The sequence below is a fragment of the Stomoxys calcitrans genome, chromosome 1, assembly GCF_963082655.1.
Source record: "Stomoxys calcitrans chromosome 1, idStoCalc2.1, whole genome shotgun sequence".
Taxonomy (NCBI): domain Eukaryota; kingdom Metazoa; phylum Arthropoda; class Insecta; order Diptera; family Muscidae; genus Stomoxys; species Stomoxys calcitrans.
The window spans coordinates 54,542,346-54,569,556 of record NC_081552.1 but is presented as its reverse complement, the minus strand read 5'-3'; the positions used below and the strand labels follow the sequence as shown (position 1 = coordinate 54,569,556).

Below are 27,211 nucleotides of genomic sequence, written 5' to 3'. Positions count from 1 at the left end.
TTGATGATCGTTCTCCCCGCAGATGTCGCGAGTGGAAACAAGTTTAGAGTTAAAGGCGGTTCGACCTTGAAGGCTCTGTTGCCTTAGCTGATGGCCCCGCAATACTAACTCTCAGCCGCTTGGGTCCCGAGTGTCAAGTTTGCAAAATTGCCCGCTTGAGTTGCGTAGTTTTAACAAATTGTTCATCTCAACAATCAGCCAAATATCGCCACACATGCTGAGATGAAATGTTGCATACCATAACCAAGTGTAAAACAATAGTTTTACTAAAGATTTTTTATTGGCATACTTCCGATTATGCAAAAGCTATTGATGTCAATACAAAGTTACCACAGCCACCAGCATTACGCAAAAATTGTCCAAAATTCCATTGTCCAATTCCAATGTCTTTGCAAAACTAAGAAAAAAATCGAGTTAATGACTCTTATGTCACTCTTCAAAGACTTGAGCAAACTCACCTCATTAGAGCACAAGAATATTTTCCTTGGCCTGTGACAGTAGAACAGCAACTGCAGCGGATAAAATATTTAATTAAAAAAATTAATTTGAAACTCCACATAACTTTGCTATTGTTAACGATACCCTCCCCATGCTTCGGATTTCTGGGTCATTTGATCGACTTCCGCTATGGCTTTTGTGGCAATGGCAAAGCTTCGGTACAAATTTTGAACTACAGCAACAGCCATCTTAATATGAAAACCATTAAATCTTATGTGAGAATCATGTTTTTTAAATACATACCATTTTAGCTGTTGCCTTTCACTATTGCTCAGCAGATTTATTTATTTTGTACTAATTAAAGAGACATATATTGGGTTGCCCAAAAAGTAATTGCGGATTTTTTTAAAAGAAAGTAAATGCATTTTTAATAAAGCTTAGAATGAACTTTAATCAAATATACTTTTTTACACTTTTTTTTTTCTAAAGCAAGCTAAAAGTAACAGCTGATAACTGACAGAAGAATGAATGCAATTACAGAGTCACAAGCTGTGAAAAATTTTGTCAACGCCGACTATATGAAAAATCTGCAATTACTTTTTGGGCAACCCAATATTTATTTGACAGTTACCAATACATTCAGGTTTATTTTTACGAAAAAAAGCGGCTTTAATCGCCAAAATCACTAAAGTTTCCAATAGGGCATCACCGTACATGCCTATTAAATTATTGCAAAATCGGATGGACTCTTTTCTTTGTCAGAACACAAACAAAACAACACCCATCAAAGGCAAATGTATTGATTCAGAGTTTATTCGGCCCATTTCGTGAGCATTTAATTACATTTGCAATTAAAATTGTGCGAAATTTATCCTGATGCAACGACATGTTGCTACTAATTTGATTATAGAAATCAATACCACTTGTACGGAATGTATTCGCATTATCCTCGTCACCATTTTTAATAGTGCATTTTGACAGTTTTTCGTGTGAAAAGTCGAAGTCAGTACTGGGCTTTAGAAGAATTGATAAAATTAAAGTTCTATGAGCAAAATAGTAGCGACATGTCGCTGCATCATGATTAATTTCGAACAATTTTAATTGCAAATATAATAAATAGGTCACGAAATGGGCCGAATCAACTCTGCTTCAATACTTTTTCTTTGTTGTGTATTGTTGTTTTTGTTCTGACAAAGAAAAGAGTCCGTCGGATTTCGCAATAATTAAATAGGCATTTTCGCTGTGGATGAAGTCAGTACCATGACATAATTACTAGGTAGTGTACCGTAAACAGCTGAGTAAAATTTTTTTCGCGAAGCGCACTTTCTGTCAACGATTTTTGGTAGTGTGTGTGTGTTTTATAGTTAACAACCATTCCACACAAACAACGAAAAATGACGCGAACTAGTAACATATACAAAATCAGAGTTGCACTGATCACTGATTTTGACGGATAATGCACTCAATATTTTGTTGTTGGCACTACGTGTAAAATGCTAGTACTTAGTACCAGTACTAGGCTTAAAGCAGATAAAAAGTAAAAGTACGTACACTGGCCACTTAATCCGGATTTATGGCCTTTTCCAGTATTAAATGCTAAATCCTGTTTTCTGCAGGTTTTACCATACAAAAATAAATACCATTTCTGCAAGATTTATTTTTAAAGTCTAGTACAGACTTCTTTCGCATCCAATACAAACAAATAGATTTGTGTGCGTGTTTGTATACGTGTGCCTACATCAGCAGAGAATATGGGGGAAAGAAGATAACAACAAAGATAATACAAACAAAATTTTTACATGTTAACGCCGTTAAACCTGGCCGTCTGTTAACGGCTGTTTGCGTGAGACCACCTTTTTAAATACGTCTTGCATTTATACATGGCCTTTTAAAGCCGGTAATTATACCTTTGTTTTATTTTTGTTCTATCCAGTACAAGTCAGATTACCTCCATGGGTTTGAAGTATAGAGTTTTACCTAAGCTGCCATTAGACGTGAGACATGTCATATGAGCTGTCATTTTCTCTATTAAAAGTTATCTTATGTACGTCGAATACGAATAGAGCTCTCTAATCGGCGAGTATTCTCATATATATTGTACTTTTTTATGCAGATGTATCTGCAGTTATGTTCGATGAAATAAAAGCATATTTATTCCAAAATCCATTTGTCATATTAAATTTTTCGTATGTATCACACGATGTGTGCAACTTTTAGTGTTGCTGTTTTTGAAATTACATATGACATGTCTTATCGTCTAATGGTCGCTTTAATAGTTATTGATATTATAACATAATAGCCAATAACACGATTTGTGTAAGCATCAACATAAAATACAACAAATGTCAGCTTTATGTATGTTCTTCCACATACTGTCTATTAGCACTCATAAACGATTCATTTTTATGGCAACGAAAATTTTGCTAGAGTTGCGCATCGTATACCAAAATCGTCAAAAGTCGATGATTCGATTTCAATAATTAAATCTTTTATCCACTAAAAGTCAACCTGAACTTTTCGATTTTTACACAGATAAAAGGTCGAATAAACGATTAGTCGAAAATCGACTTTTAGATTACTAGTATAACGCAATAACGCAAGCAAGGATTTTTTTCCAAAGTATCAAAAGTGTCGAGTAAGTCAAAGCCTTTTTTATAGAAAAATTTACTGTACGTTTTCATGTTCAGGCAACCTATAACAAATCGTGCAAACATCTTTTTGTGTTTTCTGAAAATTGCTCCATTTTTGGATTAGTAGACTTGCTTTGAGAGTGAGGTTTCTTCAGTGTGATTTTTTTCTGCAGCAACAAGGACATCATCACATTGCCAGAAGGAGACGTCATATCCGTTTCCTTTGTGTGTTGCTTCTGTCTGCACTGTCAATTGTAAATTGCAGCAAGATTTGTTCGAGTGAGCGTTTGTTTGTGGTGAAAACAAAGAAAACTATCAAGGACATCTTTGTTTTGCCCATAGAGAGACAACAAACAAGCGCAACCACCACCACCACCAGCACCATCACTTATAACATCAAACATCATGAGTACGGCAGCAGCTTTAAGCGCAGCTACATCATCAACAGCTTTAACACAATTGCTGCAACCATCAGCTTCAACTTCAACAGAGGCTTCATCATCAGCAACAGTCTCAACAATAAAAAATCGTACTGCTGAACTTGGAGATGATGTTGGCTCGTCATCATCTTTGCAACTCCTGCCCACATCTTCCGCCATTTGTCGTTATTTTCAGCGCGGCATGTGTCGCTTCGGTTCAATGTGCCGATTTTCTCACGATCTATCAGGTGGTGAGGTAATCAGTTCAACAACAAATACTGGGTCTACACCCCTAAACAATGAACGTCCTAGCACTAGCCGTCGCAATTGGGCAAATGCTCCGGCATTTATACCAGCAGCTGAACATGCCAGTGGGGAGACACTTGAAGCCACCACCAATCACTCGTGGGCTGATGTAGTTTTTGGCCCTGGTGCGCGAAGTATGCCTCAGTATCCAACTGGCCTACATGAGATGGGTAGCATTGACGAAGAATGCCCCTTCGAAAGTCCCTGTCCCTATGGCATGTATTGTGCCTATGCCATTCACATGGAACTTTGTGAAATGTGTGATCAATTCTGTCTTCATCCCAACGATGAGGAGCAGCGCAAGAAACATAAAAAGGAATGCTTGCAACAACATGAGCAGGCCATGGAGCTTTCCTTTGCCGTTGCACGTTCAATGGACAAGACTTGTGGCATATGTTTTGACACTATAATGGAAAAAGCGGGTAGGGAAAAGCGCTTTGGCATACTGCCGAATTGCAATCACATTTTTTGCTTGGAATGTATACGAAAATGGCGTCAAGCTAAACAATTTGAACATAAAATAACAAGGTATGTGAGGAATTATACTATGTTAGGTATAGTTAATTTTGTTAACTTGGCTATTCTTGCAGATCCTGCCCCGAATGTCGTGTTTCATCAGATTTCGTTTGTCCTAGTGCCTTTTGGGTTGAGACCAAAGAGGAAAAAGATAAACTCCTGGGAGATTATCGTAAAGCTCTTGGTATCAAAGACTGCAAGTACTTTAAAAATGTAAGACTAAACCCGAACTGAACAGAGTTCAATATTGTTATTTTAATTCTTTCAATCGTATCATTCTTATAATTTGTACTTAGGGTGATGGCAAATGTCCTTTTGGTAACAAGTGTTTTTATAAGCATGCTTTGCCTAGCGGTGAACTAGTGGATGTTGGCTGTCCCAAAAAAGCTCGTAAAATCCACCGCAGTAATAATGAAATCATTAATTTACTTGATGTAAGTATAGTTATAATCTTGAAATTGTTTTATTTATTTCTGACATTTTTGTTATACAATTTCTTTGTGTAATCTTAAAGCCCACGCAAAAAGGCAATGGAAGGTGTTGAAAATAAACAAAATAATTGCAAAAAATTGAACTTTTGCCCTTCAAAATTATGTTGTTGATAAAAATAACGAATCAATTTTCCTTTTCAATACCAACAAATTACAATTGGTCTATGATAACTTTTTTTGTATGATTCACAAGACCTTGTGAAATTAATTTTCAATGGAAAGATCACTTGAAAACAGTTTTTAACATTTATTATTAGGGTTGATAAATCTATACGTGACTCATTTTGGCTACTTTAACCTTTCATTGCGTTTGGTTTTTGGTTTTAAGGTTTATTATATTTATATATTTCTATAATTTTATAATATTGACTATTCAGAACAAATCATTTAGAAGGTCACATATCATCTCCAAATTGACAGTAATTAAAGATTTTGCGAAAATTTGACTAAAACACCCCTGGTATGCTCATATGGTCGAAAACCACGCGACACACGTCCCCTGCTAATTTATTTATATGTCCAAATTTGAATTATGTCCTATTTTGAATTATGTATCTCTTCTCTTTGAATTTTTGAAATTTAAAAATGCGAATGCTTAAATCCTGCATTATTTATAAAAACCCATTAAATACGAGATGAAATTACATTCGATCACTTATGCTGTAATTTGCCCCTGACAAAAACACATAGGAAGATAATTATGAAAGGCTGGCTTTCGCTTCAAGTAATTTTTATGCGAAAATTAAAAAATAAAAACGTGAAAAATCTTAGTGAAATAAAGAAATAACATGTGTTATGGCTTGAACTTTGCGCCCTAGAAGGTATCCCTGTATGAAAACTAGAAATTATCCCAATCCATGTAGATTGGGGTAATGTCTAATCAACAGTTGCCAAGCACGCTTTGTTGCGCAAGACAACAGCGGTCATTGACTTTTTTTTGTAGATAACAACCCTTATTTCTAAAAAATCTTTATTCAATTTTTTATGCCAACTTCGATAGTATAGAAATAGAACAATTGTAAAGAAATCAGACTCACTAGAAAAATTTACCCCATTTCAAAGTCACAGAAAAATTATTCTCATATAAAAAATTTTTAGTTTAAGGGATTTGCTCTTCTACACGGAAAAAATAAAAATCGTTTTCAATTACGAAAAGGATGGGGGTATATTCATTTTGTCATTGAAATATCCATTTCCGACCCTATAAAGTATATATATTCTTGATCGTCGTAAAAATCTAAAAATCTAGCCATGTCCGGCCCTCTGTCTGTTGAAATCACCTACAGTCTTTAAAAATAGAGATATTGAGCTGAAGCTTTGCACAGATTCTTTTTTTGTCCATAAGCAGGTTAGGTTCGAAGATGGGCTATATACCGATCCTCGGATTTAAGGTCTTAGACCCATAAAATCCACATTTATTATCCGATTTTGCTGAAATTTGGGACAGACGTCCGTCTTAAATTTGATTTAGATCGGTCTAAATTTGGATATAGCTGCCATATAGACCGATCTCTCAATTTAAAGTCTTAGGCTCATAAAAGGCGCATCTATTGTCCGATTTCGCCGAAATTTGTGACAGTGAGTTGTGTTAGGCCCATCGACATCTTTCTTTTTGGTCAAGATCGGTCCAGATTTGGATATAGTTGCCATATAGACCGATCTCTCGATTTAAGGTTTCGGGGCCATAAAAGGCACTTTTATTGTCCGATTTCTCCGAAGTTTGGGGCAGTGAGTTGTGTAGGGCTCTGCGACATCTCTCTTCAATTTGGGCCAGATCGGTCTAGATTTAGATATATTTGCCATATAGACCGGTTCGCCGATTTAAGGTCTTGGTCGCCGAAATTTGGGGCAGTGAGTTGTGTTAGGCCCTTCGACATCTTTTTGCAGTTTGGTCAAGATCGGTCGAGATTTGGATATAGCTGCCATTTAGACCGAGCTATCGATTTATGGTCTTCGACCCATAAAAGACGCATTTATTGTCCGATTTCGACGAAATTTGCGACAGTGGGTTGTGTTAGGCCCCTCGACATCCTTCTGGAATTTGGTCAAGATCGGTCAAGATTTGGATATAGCTGCCATATAGATCGATCTCTCGATTTAATGTATTGGGCCCATAAAGGCGCATTTATTGTCCGATTTTTCCAAAATTTTGGGCAGTGATTCGAGTTATGCCCATTAAAATTATTCTTCAATTTGACTCAAATCGGTCCAGATTCGGATAAAGCTGCCATATGGACCGATGTCTCGATTTAAGGTCTTAGGCCCATAAAATGCGCAATTATTGTCCGATGCTTCGAAATTTGTGGCAGTGCGTTGTGTTAGGCCCCTCGACATCCTTCTGCAATTTGGCTATGATCAGTTCAGATTTGGATATTGCTGCCATATGATCGATCTCTCGATTTAACGTCTTCGGCCCATAAAAGGTGCATTTATTGTCCGATGTCCCCCAAATTTGTGGCAGTGAGTTGTGACAAGCCCATTCATATTGTTTTTCAGTTTGGCCCAGATCGGTTCAGATTTGGATATAGCTGCCATATACCGATCTCTCGATTTAAAGTCTTGGCCCCATAAAAACGCATATATAATACGATTTCGCTGAAATTTGACACAGTGGCTTATATTAGGCTTTTCGACATCCGTGTCGTATATGGTTTAGATCGGTCTATATTTGGATATAGCTACCAAAAAGACTAATATTTTCATATTTAGATATTTTCAAAATTTAACATTTATACCCGAGGTGGCGGGTATCCAAAGTTCGGCCCGGCCGAACTTAACGCTTTTTAACTTGTTTTTTTGATTTATTATTATTTACTAACTATACATGTATAATGAATGTTAGAAAATATTTTATTTATGAAAGACATGAGTTTTATATGATTGTTGTTGTTGTTGTTGTAGCAGTGTGTTATACACTGAGGCGACAGCCCTTGCCGATGAAGAACTCCATCGGATCAATCCGGTGCGTACAACCGGCGGCCATGGGATTGAGAAAAAATTCTATATCTGTGCAGGTGTAGTATCGATGCATAAATGTTGAATGCTCTGCACAAACTGTATTGTTACAGTAATGACAATAGGACCTTGTTTTCCGCTGCCGTCCGTGCGGCATAGGCGACATGACGGTCTATTCGTTCTAGACGCAAAAGATGGCGCAGTTCCTTCTGTCGGTCTTGATAATATCTAAAAAGAACAAAATTATGTGGTTATTCTACTTTTGAACATTAGAATTGGTTTTTCTTACTTTTACATCCAATGCTTCCACTGCGTTCCGTATCCTTGGGTATGCGGTTGTTTAGCGCTCGTTCCTCTATGTTTGGTAGTGACAATTGTTTTGTCAGCATTATTAGTAATGACCGTCGCCTGTCACTTCTTTTTACTGGCTTCATATTGTTGTATGAAATAAATGCAGCTATGTCCACCATATTATAAAACTTGGCCAATGGCCAGCGGTTTGTTGAGTGCTTGCATGTATATGTGTCAAGCACCTGGAAGTATAATGTTGTGTCGACAGCAAAATTACCGCTTTTTTCTTCTTGGACACACATGAACATAGTGCTATATAGCCTTCGTTGAAGCCAAACAAAGTGCTATTGACAGGACGCGCACTGTTCCAACATATGCGGTTTTTTGCTGATCAAAGTACGCGCCAAATCCAAAGTTGTGAAAAAATTGTGGGCTCTGGCCTTGATTCACCTCTCGTGTCTGGTCAGGCAATTTCCCAGAGTAAATCATTCCTTTGACAGGATAAAATGAATTTGAGTCGCACAACCACCATATTTTTATACCGTACTTGACAGGCTTCGATGGAATGTATTGTGTGAAGCGGCTGCGGCCTCTGTATGGGAAAAACTGCTCATCAACGGTCACTGCATCATGCGGAATGTAAATTGCTGCCAAGTTAGACTGCAACATTTGCCAAATATCATTAATAGCCGCTGTTTTGCTATTGATTAGTCGCTGCTGTCGCGTATTTCCATTGTCGAATCTAAAGCATTGTTTTATACACTGCATACGATCTAATGATAATGCAGCTTTGTATACTGGACAGTGCGTTGGGCCCTTTTGTATTTTCTTGTATTATACTTTTAATTCCTTTATTGTAACTTTTAGGTTATACAAAAATCCATGTGATTCTTACAACAATATACAATACTTCAGAATAAGTTATTAGATAAAACGACAACTAGATTTACATATTTCGATGTTGCATATTATACAAGTACAATTGTGGAAGAATTTCAAAGGTTAAATCAACGTAACGTTTTGATTTGAATATCCAACATTTTTCCCTTACCTCATGGAGAGAATTAGACCCGGGGCTTTCTAGATCGGCTAGATTTTCACCCATCGATATATTTATTTGACCTGCATGTGGGTGTCGGAGTTTCTGGTGCTAGAACTGGATCGGCTTCTTTCCTTCTCTCCTCCATACTGGTTTGTAAGGTTATGCTTATCAGATTTCTCTTGTTGTCCGCTGTTGTTGTAACCAAATTTTCGTGTGGAAGTAGCTATCCTTGTCAAGCTCCTGTAGAGGAGCAAGCTCGTTCCGGTCCAAAGGACCGATCGCCGCCTTGTCATACCGAGCATCGTAGGCACTCAGTATTTGTTCAAGAGCTGGTTTAATTTTGGTGTTCGATGAATTTAAATTAGCAGCAACATGGTTGGTGATTGGCCAGTAGTTGCGTTAGGGGAATTTCGGTGGTGAAGTAGAAATTTTTTTAAGTCCCTGTGCACTGTTTCTCTAACTGTTCCCATTGCTTTCAAGGTTTTTTTACTGTTTAAACACATTTTTCTGCCTGGCCATTAGTTGCGGGGAGGTACGGAGCCGACTGTTTGTGGTACACTGCTCCAGTATTTGGGGAATTCAGTCGATGAAAAATTAATTGCATTATCAGACACCACAGTATGAGGCACACCATGAGCCGAAAACATTTCAACTAAAATTGTAATCGATGCAGCAGATGTTATTGACGATGTCGGCTTTACTTTCATCCATTTGCTATAAGCAGCCGTCACAATGAGGAACATCATTCCTAAATATGGACCAGCATAAATCCATATGTAAGCGTTGCCACGGACCCTTTGGGTATTCCCAATGGTGTTGTTTAAATGTTGGTGGTTTATTTAAATGAGCCACACATGCAAACTTTTCAATATTTTTGTCAATACCGGGCCAATACACAAAGCAACGAGCCATACCCTTTGTCTTTACAATGCCTAGGTGAGATGTGTGAAGATCTTTGAGTATTTGTGGTACGAAGAGTTTCAAGGATCACAACTCGGTGCTCAAAAGTTAGACAACCTGATGCTAATTGGTATTTATCTTCAAGAGCTGAGTAACCCATTCTTTGTAAAGTTGTTGTAATTTTTAGTTTCAGCTGCTATGGTGGCTGATTAATTTGCCGTACCATAAAGTCCTCAAACCATTCTATCCCTTGCTGTGAATCCTCTGTACTCTTGTGGCGTGCTTACCTGATGAATTTTTAAAGAATGTCTTACTCACGAGCAATAGTCTGCATTTGCATTGGATTTTATTGGTTTGAATACTATATCATAATTAAAATTAATGAGAAATTTGGAGTAATTAGCCATTCTGCTTATGCATAGTGCGGGTAGACCCTTTTCTGGATGTAGTATTTGGGATAATGGTTTATGGTCAATTACTTATGTAAAGTGTCTACCATATAAATATTTAAAGAATTTTTTTACTGCCCATACTATCACCAACGGTTCTTTATCGATTTGTGGGTACTTTTTTTCCGTCGATGTCAAAGTGCGACTGGCAGATGCCATTTGGTAACATATGCGAAAGTACTGCACCCAATCCGGTTTTGCTACCATTTGTTGCGAGTAGTAAGGGAAGATCCGAGTCGTATGGCATAAGTACTTGCGGTGAAGTTTATTGCTCCTTTTATTTCCATATGCCCGATCTGCTTCCTCAGTCCAATCGAATTTTTCCTGCGCCAACATTAATCTTAATGGTATTGATCTTGTGGATAAATTCGCAATGAAAGCATTATAATACGTTGCCTTACCTAAGAAAAGCTGCATCGACATGTTTACTCGATGTATGAATGCCAGAAAATACACATTTTGATCGATTTAAATGGAGGCCTTGTTCTTTCATGCTAGACAGCACTAACTCTAGGCTTGAAATCATCTTTGAGAATGAGTCTGCATTTAATAGTATGTCATCGAAAAAACTAATAACATTGGGAATATTCTTTAACACTGCTTCCATACACCTCTGCCAAATGGCGGGAATGTTGGCTGCGCCGTAAACGGCACTAGTCGGTCGCAGTAGTCCATGGGTAGGTGTATTCAAAGTAAGTATATGGGCGATGGAGTCTTTCATCGGCAAGGGCTACCGCCTCAGCGTACAACACACTGCTACAACAACAACAATACTCTTCTCGTAGTGTAATATGAATTTCTCGAGCTTTCAGAAATCCTATCCAGGAATTCGGCATACTTACAATCGACTGCTCCTTGTTTCAGTCGGAGTGAGAAATCGGCTATTGATTAGTCATGGCTTTGGACAATTTTTTTTTAATTTGCTATCAAATTGCCCAACAAGGAGTGACTTATTTTCCTCGAATTTTAATGATTCTGGGCTCCTTGGTCAATTCAGAATTTTTAGAGCGTTACTTAGATCAGCGCCCATGTGCACCCGTGCGTAGTTGTGATATTCAGTAGCATTCCATTTAGTACTGCTTTTTGTATAGCTTGAGCAATTGCAGAAGTTAAGAACTCAATTGCCTCTTCTGATGCCATTTGAATTAATTATTATTTTTTTGGTGGTATGGTTTTTATTTAATCCCACTTCTGATACCACTTTTGTATTTTCTTGTATTATACTTTTAATTTCTTTATTGTAACTTTTAGGTTATACAAAAATCCATGTGATTCTTACAACAATATACTTCAGAATAAGTTTATAGATAAAACGTCAACTAGATTTACTTCTACGATGTTGCCATATTATTCAAGTACGATTGTGGAAGAAAATTAAAGGTACAACGTAGCGTTTTTATTTGAATATTCAGCAGTCCCATAACTTTTCAAAAGGTTCTCTATTCGATAAAGTGAGTACAGCATACAAAATAATAGTTAAAAAAGCATCGAACTCTTTCAAAGTGATTGGTTTCCATTCTTTTGTGGCTTTGCCAAATTGCATGCAGCATTTACTTATTATGTATTATGATGTACGTCATGTCTTCGTTGATGAGCGAGCGTAATATTGTAAAGGGATCATATGTGGTTCCTACTGGTCCCGGAAAACAAGCCAAAAGAGAGTGCATTTAACGATTTCTTGAAATTTCAGTGCAAGGGACTCAGCGGACCTTTTCACACGTTCCCGTAAATCTCCAAATTTAAACTATTGGTCGGATCGCTTTGAAAATAATTTTAAACGATTCTCGATAAAATTTCCTTGGAACATGTGGGGGTCGGGTACACCTCCCATACACCATCAAGGAGTGATTTCAGGGACCTTCCCAGCCGTCGGAGGATCGGATGATAATGTCAAAAATGATAACAATCACAGTTTTTAAAAAAGGAGAAAAAATTTCAATTAAAACAAGCAAAAGCGTGCTAAGTTCGTCCGGGGCGATTCTTACAAAGCATCCACCATGGATCGGATTTGTCGAGTTCGTTTCCCGGTATCTCTTTTTGGGCAAACAAACGATAAAAGAAAAGAATTGCTATGCTATTGGAGCTATATTAAGTTATAGTCCGATTCGGACCATAATGTTGGAGACCCTTGTAGAAGCCATTGGGTAACATTTCAGTCAAATCGAATAAGAATTGCGCCCTTTAGGGGCTCAATAGGTAAAATAGGGATATCAGTTTATAGGGGAGCTGTATCAGGCTACGTTGAAGGTCTTGGGAGAAGCCGTTGTAAACAAGTTCAGCCAAATCGGATAATAATTGGGCCCTCGGTTTATATGGCACAGTTGTTGAAAGTTATAATAAAACACGTCATGCAAAATTTCAGCCAAATCGGATAAGAATTGCGCCCTCTGGTGGCTCAAGAAGTCAAGATTCAATATCGGTTTATATGGCAGCTATATCAGGTTATATACCGATTTCAACAATGCTTACCACAGTTGTTGAAAATCATAACAAAACTCCTGATGCCAAATTTCAGCCAAATCGGATAAGAATTGCGTCCTCTAGTGGCTCAAAAAGTGGCGCAGCTATATGAAAACATGGACCGATATGGCCCATTTACAACCCTAACCGACCTACACTACAATAAGAAGTATTTGTGCAAATTTTTAAGCGGCTAGCTTTACTCCTTCGAAAGATAGCGTGCTTTCGACAGACAGACGGACGGACATGGCTAGATCGGGGTCTTAGACGAATATTTCGAAGAGTTAGAAAGTGAATGACGAAATTAGTATACCCCCATCCTATGGTGGAGGGTATAAAAATGATCGAATATTTTTGAAATTTCTCATTAACTTTTTAATTGATCCAATTTAGAAATGATCGAAATTTTCAATTAATTTTTTAACTAATCGAATTAAAAAAATGATTGAAATTTCGGAAATATCCAATTAAGTTTTTTATTGGATCAATTAAAAATTTAATTGAAAAATATAGAAATGTTATATTAAAATGTTTGCGAATTGCGCGCTGTATAGGGACCACCCTCAATTTCGATCTAACATGGTTCACATAGTAAATCTCCTGGAACACGAATTTGAGGTTTGGGTTCATGATCACTCCTTAAAATGCAATGGAAAATATTGTTTTCTGAGTTATTAAAGAAAGAGTTCCAAGGTTGGTTTATGTCTAGCTACCGATACGGGATAGCTGTCAGCACCACACAGGCACCAATTTGTGTGGTGTTCATAGCTGTCACGAGAAGCTTAGCTGCGAGCTAACGAGCGCATCCACAGGATGCTGATATTGGAATGCTTTATACGGAGTAGCTGCAACGGCAGTCGCGGAAAATCAGCGGTATCGAGCGAAGAGTCTCAGTGAGAGGTCGAGCGGCACCGGCTCTTGCACTAATATTGAATGCCTATGATGCTCGATATAACAAGGCGAGTTATTGGCTCCTTTGAAGAACCAATGGACACCTTGTTCCCGCGGTGATCGGTCCTTTGGACCGGAACGAGCTTGCTTACATATAGGAGCTTGAGGAGGATCGCCACCTCGACATGAAAATGTGGCTACAACAACAACTAATAGTAATTAATATATTTTTATTACAGTAACTTTGTGAATTACATGAATTGGGGAAGTAAGTCCAACAGAAACGAATTTATATAGAATACTAGACGAACTGGGCTCGCTTCGCAGCGCCTTCTTTAACACTGTAATATCATTTTAGGGTGGGGCACTTCGCCCTAATGTGGATATCGAATTCGTGCTACTGTAGCTTTTGTCCGCCTATGACGCTGAACGCCTGCGTTCGAATCCTGGCGAGAACATCGGACAAAACTTAAAGCGTGGTTATCCCCTCTTAATGCTGGCGACATTTGCGAGGTATAATGCATGGTCAAGCAAAAAATTCTCCCCAATGAGGTGTCCCACTGCGGCACGCCATTCGGACTCGGCTATAAAAAAGGCCTCTTATCATTGAGTTTAAACTTGAATCGGAAAGCACTCATTGATGTGTGAGAAGTTTGCCACTGCTCGGTTCCTGGGCAAATTTTTACTCTACTCCTAAATACCTTTCTTTTAAGTTTATGGTCATAGGAGGATCAAAACTCTAACTCACTGAGCTAGATCCTCGTCTGAGTATCTGGATGTTAAGAAAGGCGATCCAACAACACATCATTGATCCATTAACATCCTTCTAATACAGAACAGGCATTGGAACATTCAGCAACGCGATTTCATCATAGTAGCCAAATGTAGTTGTGGTTGTAGCAGTGTGTTGTACATTGCGGCGGCAGCCCTTGCCAATGAAGGCTTTCATCGCGTCAATCTGGTACGTACGACTGGCTGCGATGGGATTGAATCAAATATAGTCCATTGCGGACGCTCACCACCAATTGCAGATGACGAGAAAGACTTACCCATAAAATCAAAAACTACGTTGGCCCAGGTAGTGTAGGCAATTAAACTCGTATCTTTTAAGCCAAATATAGAGACGGTTGCAGGGTTAAAATAATCTCAGAATGAATCAATTTGTATATTAACAGCGAACGTGGCTACTACAAACTTTGGTTAAAGTTCTATTTTGATCTTAGATTCATGATTTCGAAGGAAAATTTTATTAGAATTTGTCCTAGATTACGATTTTGAAATTGAACTACCCTTCTCTGCATGTGTACAAGTGTTGCCTCGATCGAGTTTGTTGCTGATGTTGAGATGCCAGGAGCAGTGCCGCCAGGGTAGACATGTACCCCTAGGGATACTGTTAACTGGGCGATAGCTACGTTTGCCAATGTGGTGAATACGCTGTTGGCAAGGCTGTTCTTGTTGTTGTTGGTATAGTAGCATTTAAAGCAGAGTTGCCAGTATTATTCCGAACCCTTGTCCCTAACACGTATCCTTTCTTAAGAAGTTATGTTCGGCCAGTATAAGACTTAATCTCAAAAGGCCCAGCAAAATCTATGCCTGTTATCGAAAAAGGTCGATCGAGCCTTGTTCTCTCTGCTGGCAAGGCTGCCATAAGTTGCTGAGCTTGTTTCTGTTTGAATACAGTTCAGATAGTGCAAGATTGGATAATGGTCTTGACTAAGTTTTTGAGTTTTGGCACCCAATATGTCATTCGTATTAAGCGCATGACCAGTTGGTTATGTCCGTGAATAGACAGACCATGTGTGAACTCAATTAGTGGACGAGTAAATCGAGCACTTTAGGGTAATATGGTAGGGAACTTTTCTTCAAAAGTTAATGCTGGAGAGTTCACCGAAAGGGGTTTAAAGACATTAGGAAAAGACATTCGGGGGAAAAGAAATTTAGTTCAGCTGCAGTCAAATCTATTGAAGTGAATCTAAAGATGGTTTTGAAACTAGGGTGAATATTAAAGAAAAAACGAAAAATGAAAGAAATTATTCGTTGGGATTTAGGATAGTTCGAAAAGCGTTCCAAATTATCAGATGAATGCAGATTTACATTGAATGATTTTGTCGGTCTTCGCGTCTCGTCAGTTTCTCAATCAGACTTGGATACGAAATTGGGCCAACTCGAAGCTGGCAGTTGGAGCCATGGAAGGCCGTGCCACCACAAATCGTGATCTTTCAAAAGTTCCGCAGATGTGCCTCGGCTGGCCACGTCTGCTGGGTTGTCTTTCGACACAACATGATTCCATCGTTCAATTCCAACTACTTTTGCTGAGTTTGTCCACATAAATATCTCTTGTGGAGAGAGGATGAGTTGCGATTTCACAGACGACACTAACTGTGGTAGAAGTGCTGCTCCACACAGCTCCACACAGTTCAAGACGGGGAAGAGATTTTTTTGAAATTGGGGCTACCCTAGTTTTTGTTAGAAGTAGATTGAAGAAGATATTACCAGCAGGTGTCAAGATTCGAAGATTGATGGCTGCCGCGTAAGCCATCTCCGAGGCGTCTGAGAAACCGTGGATCTGAATGTAGTAAGAAGGATTAAAATTAACTCATCGCGGTATTCTTATCTCGGACACACTAGGATAATTGCTTACGAAATTCTCCAACATTTTCAAAGTGGGTGGTAGAAGGGGGTCGTCCCAATCTATCTTATCCAATCATATGTGTTGCATAATAGTTTTGGCTACTATTACTTTGGGCGCTAACCAGCCAGCGGGATCAAAAAGTCTTGCGATTTCTGATAAAACCATGCGTTTCGTGAATGTATCTATTCTGCACATTGGAGGTACATCGAAATAGAAATTGTCTAGTCCGTTCCAGTGCAGTCCTAATCGCAATCCTAATGTCTTAGTGGTACAGTTTTCTGTCAAATCAAGAAATTGGTTATCAAGATGGTTACCGAAAGGCATATCCTGCAACAGCTATATGTCGTTAGAGGTCCATTTCCGCAAAGAAAAACCTGCGGGTTAGCTTATTTCTTGCCTGAATGGTATCTTCCAAATTATATGCACCAGCGAGCACATCAACATACATGTTATTCTTGATAATGTGAGAGGCAAAGGGAAATTTTTTTCACAAATCTTAGTTCCAAAAGGATCCGAATGGCCAAATACGGCGCGGAGTTGACACTTCATCAGAAGTGGATTTACGGAAGAGTATTCTCTGATAGGCGTATGTTGGGGATTTACCAGTATCTGCCATGCATCTTTTCGATGTCGGCGTTAAATACAAATTTGAAAAGCCTCCATTTTGTAATGAGGGTTGGTAAAACAGTTTGTAAAACAGGGCCGGGAATTACCATTACTAGAGGGACGAGACGCATTGAACACAACACGCAATTTCGTGGTCGTACTTCTTTCCTTAATCACAGCGTGATGAGCCAAATAGTATGAACTAATAGGTCTAGTCTCACCAGCCTTGCCAACTGCCGACATATGACCCATAGTCTCATATTGTTATAGAACTATTCATGTTTATAATCAGAGGTTCTACACAATCGGGATTCGTTTTCTTAATAATTATGAGAGAACCAAACGACGAGGTGGACCAAGAGACAAGGTGCCATTGAATTCTGGCCTAAATGGCAATAATACAACAAAACAACCCTCACAAAAGATATCCTCCTCCGACATCCTCGAAGCCTTGGGTGGCTCTTCAAGCTCCCAGAAACAGATGAGACTTATTTGAAGATCAACGGCATTGGAAAAGGACAGATAAGAGGCAATAGGGAGATGGCTACGGAGTACACCTGTGACAATTCATCCAAACACTGTGTGTTGAGCAATCAGTTTCTCATCGGGACTCTTCCTAAGACCCAGTAGCATAATCAATTCAATCAATTCGGGAATTTGTTCCATCCGCATACGAAATATCACCTAGGGAACTTTTCAGAGATGCTATTACTTGCGCAGAAGGGAGATAGCTCGTGAAGAGCGGGATAGCTGTGAGTACCACACCGGCTGGAACAATGAGGTCCGATCTGTGTGGTGTTCATTGCTGTCACGAGAAGCTATGCTGGGAGGTACCGGGCGCGTCCACAGGATGCGGATAGTGAGTGGAATGCTCCATATAGAGTAGCTGCAACGGCAGTCCCGGACAATCAACGGTATCGAGCGGAAGGTCTCAGTGAGAGGACGGGCGGCACCGGCTCTTGCACAAATACTGAGTGCCTATGATGCTCGATATGACAAGGCGAGTTATTGGCGCCTTTATATAACCAATGGCCACCATGTTCCCGCGGCGATCGGTCCTTTGGACCGGAATGAGCTTGCTCACATAAGGAGCATGACGGGGATCGCCACCTCCACATGAACATGTGGTTACAACAACAACAACAGAAGGAGAAAAATTCTCAGCTGACACAAGTTTTGTGGAAAATTGAATGAAATTATCAAGGAAAAAAAGTAAGCAATGAGGCAAATTTATAATGGAGATGAAGCTGTCCTATATTGGAAGTGTTTGCAACAAACCAAAATCCTTACTTAAATTCAGCTGATGGCCCAGCGTGCAATGAGCAACTTTAAATGCCATTATCGAAAAATGTTTCTACTCGTGCAAGGCGGATTTAAAAAGGTGGTCTCACTCGAACAGCTGTTAACTGCCGGCCGGGTTTGACGGTTTTAAGATGTCAGATTTTTGTTTTCATTCTCTTTGTTTTTATCTTCTTGTTCGCATATTCTCTGCTCATGTACGCACACTTTTTGCGCACGTACACACACACGCACACAAAATTCTTCGTGTGTCTGGCAAAACGTCGATCATCTTGATGACAAGATGGCGATTTTGTATGGTTTTTATGTTGTACAAATAAGACAACCTTTAAATAATTCAGCTATGCAACTCGTGTATGAAATATAGAAATGACAGATAACATACATCCGATAGCGCAGCACAAATATTAAATTTAACGAATGATTTTATTAAGGACATGAAAATATAGCTCAATTGTAATAATGCTTCCCAATTTGCTGTTTTGTCCAATGAGGAAATGATAGATTTGACAAATGCCACAGTTTAGACTCAAAAGGGAAATAGTTCTGATTATCTTCAGATTCTTTAAAAGAAGCTGGACATGGTTCCACAACATTTTTTGAACTTCTTGGAGAGCCCTGGCTGCCAAGACAAATTTATTAAAAATTTGTGTAAAAACTGGAGGCCATCGTAGCACAGAGGTAAGCATGTCCGCCTATGACGCTGAACGCCTGGTTTCGAATCCTGGCGAGACCATCAGAAAAAATTTTCAGCGGTGATTTTCCCCTCGTAATGCTGGCAACATTTGTGAGGTACTATGCCATGTAAAACTTCTCTCCAAAGAGGTGTCGCCTTGCGGCACGCCGTTCGGACTCGGCTATAAAAAGGAGGCTTAAACTTGAATCGGACTGCACTCATTGCTATGTGAGAAGTTTGCCCCTGTCCCTTAGTGGAATGTTCATGGGCAAAATTTGCATTTGCGAAAACTTAAAAAAAAATAGTACTGCATTATCCGGGAAAATCGATTGTCCGTAATGCCTCCGGTCCCGAGCATCCGGATAATCGAGGTCCGACTGTTCGAATCCGAGTCCGAGTGTAATTAACGATTAATTGGTTCTTATTAGCGTGAGGTTAGCACGTCCGCCGTTGACGCTGAACGCTTGGGTTCGAATCCTGACGAGCATATTTTGTGTATTATGCTGTTTGTATAGCTCGTATATTTCAAATAAAGATTATTAAAGCTTCAATAAGTTAACTGATATTTAATGCAGATTTATTTTCTCAATCTTTGTTGCTATATATATAAATCCATATTCAGCGATATTTTCAAACACACCACCCTATAAAATACTAGACATTTTCATCGATTTTTTTCGAATATCTTTTTGTTATTCTAGGGTCTTTTAAGTGACGCTCTGTCAGCTCCGATTTATATGAAATCAATGAAATAATCAAACTAACATACTGATGATAACCATAAAATTTATATAATGTAGTGCCACGCTCTATGTAACGGCATAGAGTCGTTGTTTAATTTCTACCAAACAGTTAAGTATCCATATATATTAGCATTATATCTTAATCTGATCCGATTTAGTTAAAATTTATCACATATTTCCTCATTTGCTAATACCTGTGATATACTTCGGTCCCATACTTCAGTCGGTTGTTAAATGGTGGACAACAGTATAAACAAGAAGAATTATATATGTCGGATACAAATTTTTTCTAATTTGAATCGATTTTTTTAAAACTTCCCACACATTTTCTCTTATGCGTTTTTGTTGTAGCGGTGGCGGTAGCCCTTGCCGATGAAGGATTCCATCGGGTCAATCCGGTACGTACAACCGGCTGCCATGGGATTGCGTAGACAATATATTGTTATACTAACTATATGTATATATATACACATTTTTGAGGTCAAATTCCCCACTGTGGGACGTTGGGACTCGTCGGCTTAACCTCAATGATAAGGGACCTTCTTTTTATAGCCGAGTCCGAACGGCGTGCCGCAGTGCGACACCTCTTTGGAGAGATGTTTTACATGGCATAGTACCGCACACATGTTGCCAGCATTAGGAGGGGAAAAACAATGCCGAAAATTTTTTGTAATGGTCTCGCCAGGATTCAAACCTAGACGTTTAGCGTCAAAGGCTGACATGCTAACCTCTGCGCTACGGTGGCCTCCTTCATTGAAATGCGAAGTATCGATGTACAAACAGTAAAGAAAAACCAGAAAGACCTCGAGCTTGAATTAAAAACAATAATATTGTAAAACAAAGTCTATTTCTAATGCCACTTTAACATTTCAATTTACGGCATTTGAAACTCAAGGTAGTGTCGTTGGGAATAGATTTTTGTTGTTGTGCTAATGACGCTACCTCTTAATTGATCCAGTGGAGCAGTGTAAACGGGGTTTAATGAGAAGTTACTCTCTCTTTATGAAAGCGTCTGGATGTCATTTTCGAAATATGAACTGATCACACAAATCATTTGCAAACCGTTTGTTTTCTCATATCAAAAAAAAAAAAAAAAACTAGTCGTATGTGTGTTTACCCATGCTTTTGCCAAATCAACCACGTTGCCTTCGTACGAATTTCGTACTAAGAAAGCAGACGACAAGAAAAATAGTACTTTATCTGAAGCAAAATGTACCCGAATGCATGCATTGTACAATGTGCACTCACTGAATTCTGAATCAATCTTTCTTTTTGCTGAAGGGTTCATTTTATGCATTCACTCATCTAATTATCTAATTGTGTCTTGTTATCTGTTTTACTCAGTTCTCAATTGTCTCATACAATGTTGTATTTTAAAACGAAGATTAAATTCTTGAAATGCTGTATGATTGTTAGTGTGTCTTGAAATCAGAAATGAATGGAAGACATGAAGCAGGCGAAGGCCTTTGGTACGGTACTGCAGTTGCAGCTACTTCGTATGGAGCTATGACTCTCGTGATAACGAAAACACCACACAGATTGGAGCTCAAATTTCCAGTGTGTGTGCCTTGCTCCTGAAACAGAAAAAAGAATTTTTATGCTTGCGTTGGCTTCTTCGTTATGTTGTACTTTGCGCGCCGTCATATAGTTAGTAGGAAATCTTTGTGCTTTTTATCGTTACAGTGTGTTGTGCCTTCAAACGTAACTGTTCTGTCAAATATCTAGATCAGCGATGCCCAGCCCTTTACGGTAGTGGAGATGACAAGTCACACGTATTCTTATGGTCTTTGTTTGTTGTTGAGACAGCAACGAATAAACATGCGCATGCGTATACGCATCGTTTTTTTGTTTTTTTTTAAAACAATGATTTTTGTTGTTTAAACACTTGGAAGAGATAAAAAAGTATTTAAATTTTTATATTTTATGTTTACTTTTGCAAAACACTAATCATTTAGTCCAAAAAAAAAACGCACTACGCACTTATTGAGAGAATGAAAAATACTTAAAGAGAGTATTTCATAAATACAGTCACATTTTCATTTTGGGCATCGTTGCTTAGATCAGTGGCGGCCAAAATTTAAATTTTCTTTGCATAAGATTCCATACTCAATTCACACGTACAGCGGTCAAAAAAAGTATTTATCATTCAATGTTTTTTTTTTTAATAAGTCTACAAAAGACAATTGGAATAAAAACATATTAAACTAATGATGCAGTAGTGCTTGTGTGATATATATGTACACAATTTCATTGTTTTTAAAGAAAAAAATAGTATTTATTGGAACAAAAAGGGCCATTTTACAGCTGAACACAAAAAATTAAACAAAAAAAGTATTCATCATTGCAAAAAAACAAAAAAATAAATAACATAATTTAAAAAAATTAATACTTTGTTATTCGACCACCGCGTCTTATAACTTCTTTTAAACGGTTTGACATCGATTGGACTAATTTAGCGGTTATATTTTGGTCTATATTAGTCCATTCCTCCATTATCACCTGTTGCATTTGACTCTTGCTCGAAAAATTGCGCGTTCTCAATTTGCGTTCGAGATGTTCCCAAAGATGTTCAATTGGGTTCAAGTCGGGACTTTGAGGAGGAGTTTTAATGACTTTGGGGCAGTTATACAGCATCCACATCTTGGTATTTAAAGCAGAATGTTTGGGGTCATTATCTTGATAATATTGAAAGTTATTACCAAGCCCAAGTTTTACAGCATTATCTTTTAAATTCCTCTTTAAAATGTCAATGTAATACTTATGATCCATTACTCCATTAATAATTTCAAGATTTCCCGCTCCTGAAGCCGCCATACACCCCAAACCATTAAACCACCTCCACCATGTTTGACAGTAGCAACTGTGTTTCGTTCTTCAAGCTCTGTATTTGGTTTTCTGTACACTATGACCTTTCCATCGCACCCAAAAAGATTAAACTTGCTCTCGTCTGCAAAAATGACTGTTTTCCAAAATGATTCGGGCTGTTTTACATACATTTTTGCGAAGTTTAGCCTTTTCACTCGGTTTATTTTATTTATAAAGGGCTTCTTACGTGCAGTTCTTCCTCTGTAACTATGCCTTTTGAGTGTATTTCGAATTGTTTGTGTAGTAACTTCCTTCCCTAAATATTCCATAGTGTTTTTACGAAGAATGGTCGCATTTGTCTTCGGAGTTTTCTGAACTTGCCGCACTAGCCAACGCACATCTCCAACTGAAAGTGCTTTTGGTCGACCAGATCTTGGTTTATTGTCAACAGTTTTCGTTTCTGTCCACTTTCTGATGATGGATTGTATAGTAGATCGTGGTCTATTTAATATTTCACTGATAGTTTTTTTAATTTAAACCATTCCTGTGGTGTTTTATTATCAAAACTTTTACCTCATCAGAAACCTCGTTTTGCTTACGACCCATTTTGACAAAAACTATATTTTCAATGAAATTAAATATTTGCTGTCAAGGGCAAAGCCTCCTTTACTAAATAAAACAGAAAAGGGGGATTCCCAAATAATATTTGAATTTGACTTTGATGATAGCACATCAATGATGAATACTTTTTTTGTTCTGTTTTTGGTGTTATTATATAAAATTGCATTTTTTGCGCTAATTAAATTTATTTTTTGAATTTATTTTAAAACCTATTACGAAAAATAAACTATTGCATAAAACTGCATTATTTGTTTACTTTAAATTTTCTTCAATTACCCAAAATAAGTGAATTTATTATCAATTTTGCTAATGATGAATACTTTTTTTGACCGCTGTATATATAAATCCATATTCAGCGATATTTTCAAACACACCACCCTATAAAATACTAGACATTTTCATCGATTTTTTTCGAATATCTTTTTGTTATTCTAGGGTCTTTTAAGTGACGCTCTGTCAGCTCCGATTTATATGAAATCAATGAAATAATCAAACTAACATACTGATGATAACCATAAAATTTATATAATGTAGTGCTACGCTCTATGTAAGGGCATAGAGTCGTTGTTTAATTTCTACCAAACAGTTAAGTATCCATATATATTAGCATTATATCTTAATCTGATCCGATTTAGTTAAAATTTATCACATATTTCCTCATTTGCTAATACCTGTGATATACTTCGGTCCCACCGGTTGTTAAATGGTGGACAACAGTATTAACAAGAAGAATTATATATGTCGGATACAAATTTTTTCTAATTTGAATCGATTTTTTTAAAACTTCCCACACATTTTCTCTTATGCGTTTTTGTTGTAGCGGTGGCGGTAGCCCTTGCCGATGAAGGATTCCATCGGGTCAATCCGGTACGTACAACCGGCTGCCATGGAATTGCATAGACAATATATTGTTATACTAACTATATGTATATATATATACACATTTTTGAGGTCAAATTCCCCACTGTGGGACGTTGGGACTCGTCGGCTTAACCTCAATGATAAGGGACCTTCTTTTTATAGCCGAGTCCGAACGGCGTGCCGCAGTGCGACACCTCTTTGGAGAGATGTTTTACATGGCATAGTACCTCACACATGTTGCCAGCATTAGGAGGGGAAAAACAACGCCGAACATTTTTTGTGATGGTCTCGCCAGGATTCAAACCTAGACGTTTAGCGTCATAGGCTGACATGCTAACCTCTGCGCTACGGTGGCCTCCTTCTTGTAAATGCATTTCATTGAAATGCGAAGTATCGATGAACAAACAGTAAAGAAAAACCAGAAAGACCTCGAGCTTGAATTAAAAACAATAATATTGTAAAACAAAGTTTATTTCTAATGCCACTTTAACATTTCAATTTACGGCATTTGAAACTCAAGGTAGTTTCGTTGGGAATAGATTTTTGTTGTTGTGCTAATGACGCTACCTCTTAATTGATCCAGTGGAGCAGTGTAAACGGGGTTTAATGAGAAGTTACTCTCTCTTTATGAAAGCGTCTGGATGTCATTTTCGAAATATGAACTGATCACACAAATCATTTGCAAACCGTTTGTTTTCTCATATCAAAAAAAAAAAACTAGTCGTATGTGTGTTTACCCATGCTTTTGCCAAATCAACCACGTTGCCTTCGTACGAATTTCGTACTAAGAAAGCAGACGACATGAAAAATAGTACTTTATCTGAAGCAAAATGTACCCGAATGCATGCATTGTACAATGTGCATTCACTGAATTCTGAATCAATCTTTCTTTTTGCTGAAGGGTTTATTTTATGCATTCACTCATCTAATTATCTAATTGTGTCTTGTTATCTGTTTTACTCAGTTCTCAATTGTCTCATACAATGTTGTATTTTAAAACGAAGATTAAATTCTTGAAATGCTGTATGATTGTTAGTGTGTCTTGAAATCAGAAATGAATGGAAGACATGAAGCAGGCGAAGGCCTTTGGTACGCTACTGCAGTTGCAGCTACTTCGTATGGAGCTATGATTCTCGTGATAACGAAAACACCACACAGATTGGAGCTCAAATTTCCAGTGTGTGTGCCTTGCTCCTGAAACAGAAAAAAGAATTTTTATGCTTGCGTTGGCTTCTTCGTTATGTTGTACTTTGCGCGCCGTCATATAGTTAGTAGGAAATCTTTGTGCTTTTTATTGTTACAGTGTGTTGTGCCTTCAAACGTAACTGTTCTGTCAAATATCTAGATTAGCGATGCCCAGCCCTTTACGGTAGTGGAGATGACAAGTCACACGTATTCTTATGGTCTTTGTTTGTTGTTGAGACAGCAACGAATAAACATGCGCATGCGTATACGCATCGTTTTTTTGTTTGTATTTTAAAAACAATGCTTTTTGTTGTTTAAACACTTGGAAGAGATAAAAAAGTATTTAAATTTTTATATTTTATGTTTACTTTTGCAAAACACTAATCATTTAGTCCAAAAAAAAACGCACTACGCACTTATTGAGAGAATGAAAAATACTTAAAGAGAGTATTTCACAAATACAGTCACATTTTCATTTTGGGCATCGTTGCTTACATCAGTGGCGGCCAAAATTTAAATTTTCTTTGCATAAGATGCCATACTCAATTCACACGTACTTGTTTGCTCTTTGTTCAGACATCAAAACGAATGAATATGCGCTTGGGTGTACGCATCGTTTTTGTGTTTATACCCTACACCACTACTGTGGTACAGTGTATTATAACTTAGTGAATTTGTTTTTAACACCTAGAGAGAAGAGAGATAGACATATTGATAAGTATACTTCAGAATCACTTCCTGATTCGATTTATCTATGTCTGTCTGTCTGTCCGTCTATCTATGTTAATTTGTGTACAAAGTACTGGTCGCAATTTTCATCCGATCGTCTTCAAATTTGGCACAAACATTTTCTTGCACAAGCAGATTTGGATACAGCTCCGATTTGGATTAAGATTGCATTTATATCGTCATTTGTAAACCGATTCTCACGAAAATCTGCGTGAAGGGTACTTTTATAAGTTTCAACATTATAGGTGAATTTCATAGAAATCGGCTGGGATTTAGATATATGTTCGTCCAATTTGAACTAAAATTGCTATTATATCGTTATTTGTAAAGCAATTCTTCGCACGATTGATTCTCTTATAATTCTCGACATTATTGGGGAATTTCATAGAAATCTGTTCAGATTTAGATATAGCTCCCATATATATGTTCCTCCGATTTGGACTAAAATTGCAATTACATCCGATTTTCACGAAATTTTGCACGAGAGATTTTCTTATAAGTATCGACATGATTGGTGATTTCATAGAAATCGGTTCACATTTAGATATAGTTCCCATATATATATTCCTCAGATTAGGACTAGTATTGCAATAATTTGTTTATTTGTTAAAAAATTCACGCGAAAATTGGCACAAAGGATTCCCTTATGACTCTCGGTATTGCTATTGAGTTCAATAGAAATCTGTTCAGATTAAGATATAAATCCCATATACATTTTCGTCCGATTTTGAATAAAACTCAATAATTTAGTCCTTTGTTAACCGATCTTCACAAAATTTGACACGAAGGTTTCCCTTATAACTCTTCTGATGACTGATGAATTTCATAGAAATTTGTTCAGTTTTAGATTTACCTCGCATATATATGCATCTCCCGATTTTCACTTTTAAGGCCTTTGTTAACCCATTTATCGATCGATCTTCTCAAAAATTTCCACAACGATATACTCTATGGCTCCTAAACTATGTACGGATGTTGATCGAAATTCTACATATCAAATATAAGCCAATTTTTATTCGAAGACTTAGGTTGAATATCCAACGCGTTGTAGGATATCAAAAGTTCGGCTTCGCCGGACTTTAGTCCGTCCTTACTTGTTTCATTTTGAAACAATTTTTTTCTGACGAAGCGCTAGATAAGATAGGAAAGATTAATAATTTTGTTTAATATTGTGTTTTCTCCCATGTTTTGCGCAAAATTTATTTGGTCTTGAAATAATTCATATAGTCGGATATTGTCCGGCTGCAGACCATAGGGTAGTCTGTT

General features: G+C 37.7%; 1 protein-coding gene across 5 annotated transcripts in view; it reads left to right on the top strand.

Annotated features, from left to right (window-relative positions):
* The first annotated feature begins 2,995 nt into the window (after positions 1–2,995).
* LOC106090505 (probable E3 ubiquitin-protein ligase makorin-1) overlaps positions 2,996–27,211 on the top strand; it is a 40,881-nt gene continuing 16,665 nt past the window's right edge. The window contains exons 1-4 of one of the 5 annotated variants that reach the window (XM_013256718.2): positions 2,996–3,073; positions 3,126–4,321; positions 4,384–4,522; positions 4,606–4,743. In XM_013256718.2, coding sequence (XP_013112172.1) covers positions 3,474–4,321; positions 4,384–4,522; positions 4,606–4,743 — 1,125 coding nt within the window. In that variant the 5' untranslated portion in view covers positions 2,996–3,073; positions 3,126–3,473. The other 4 variants (XM_013256719.2, XM_013256720.2, XM_013256722.2 and 1 more) reach the window with 4 other exon arrangements.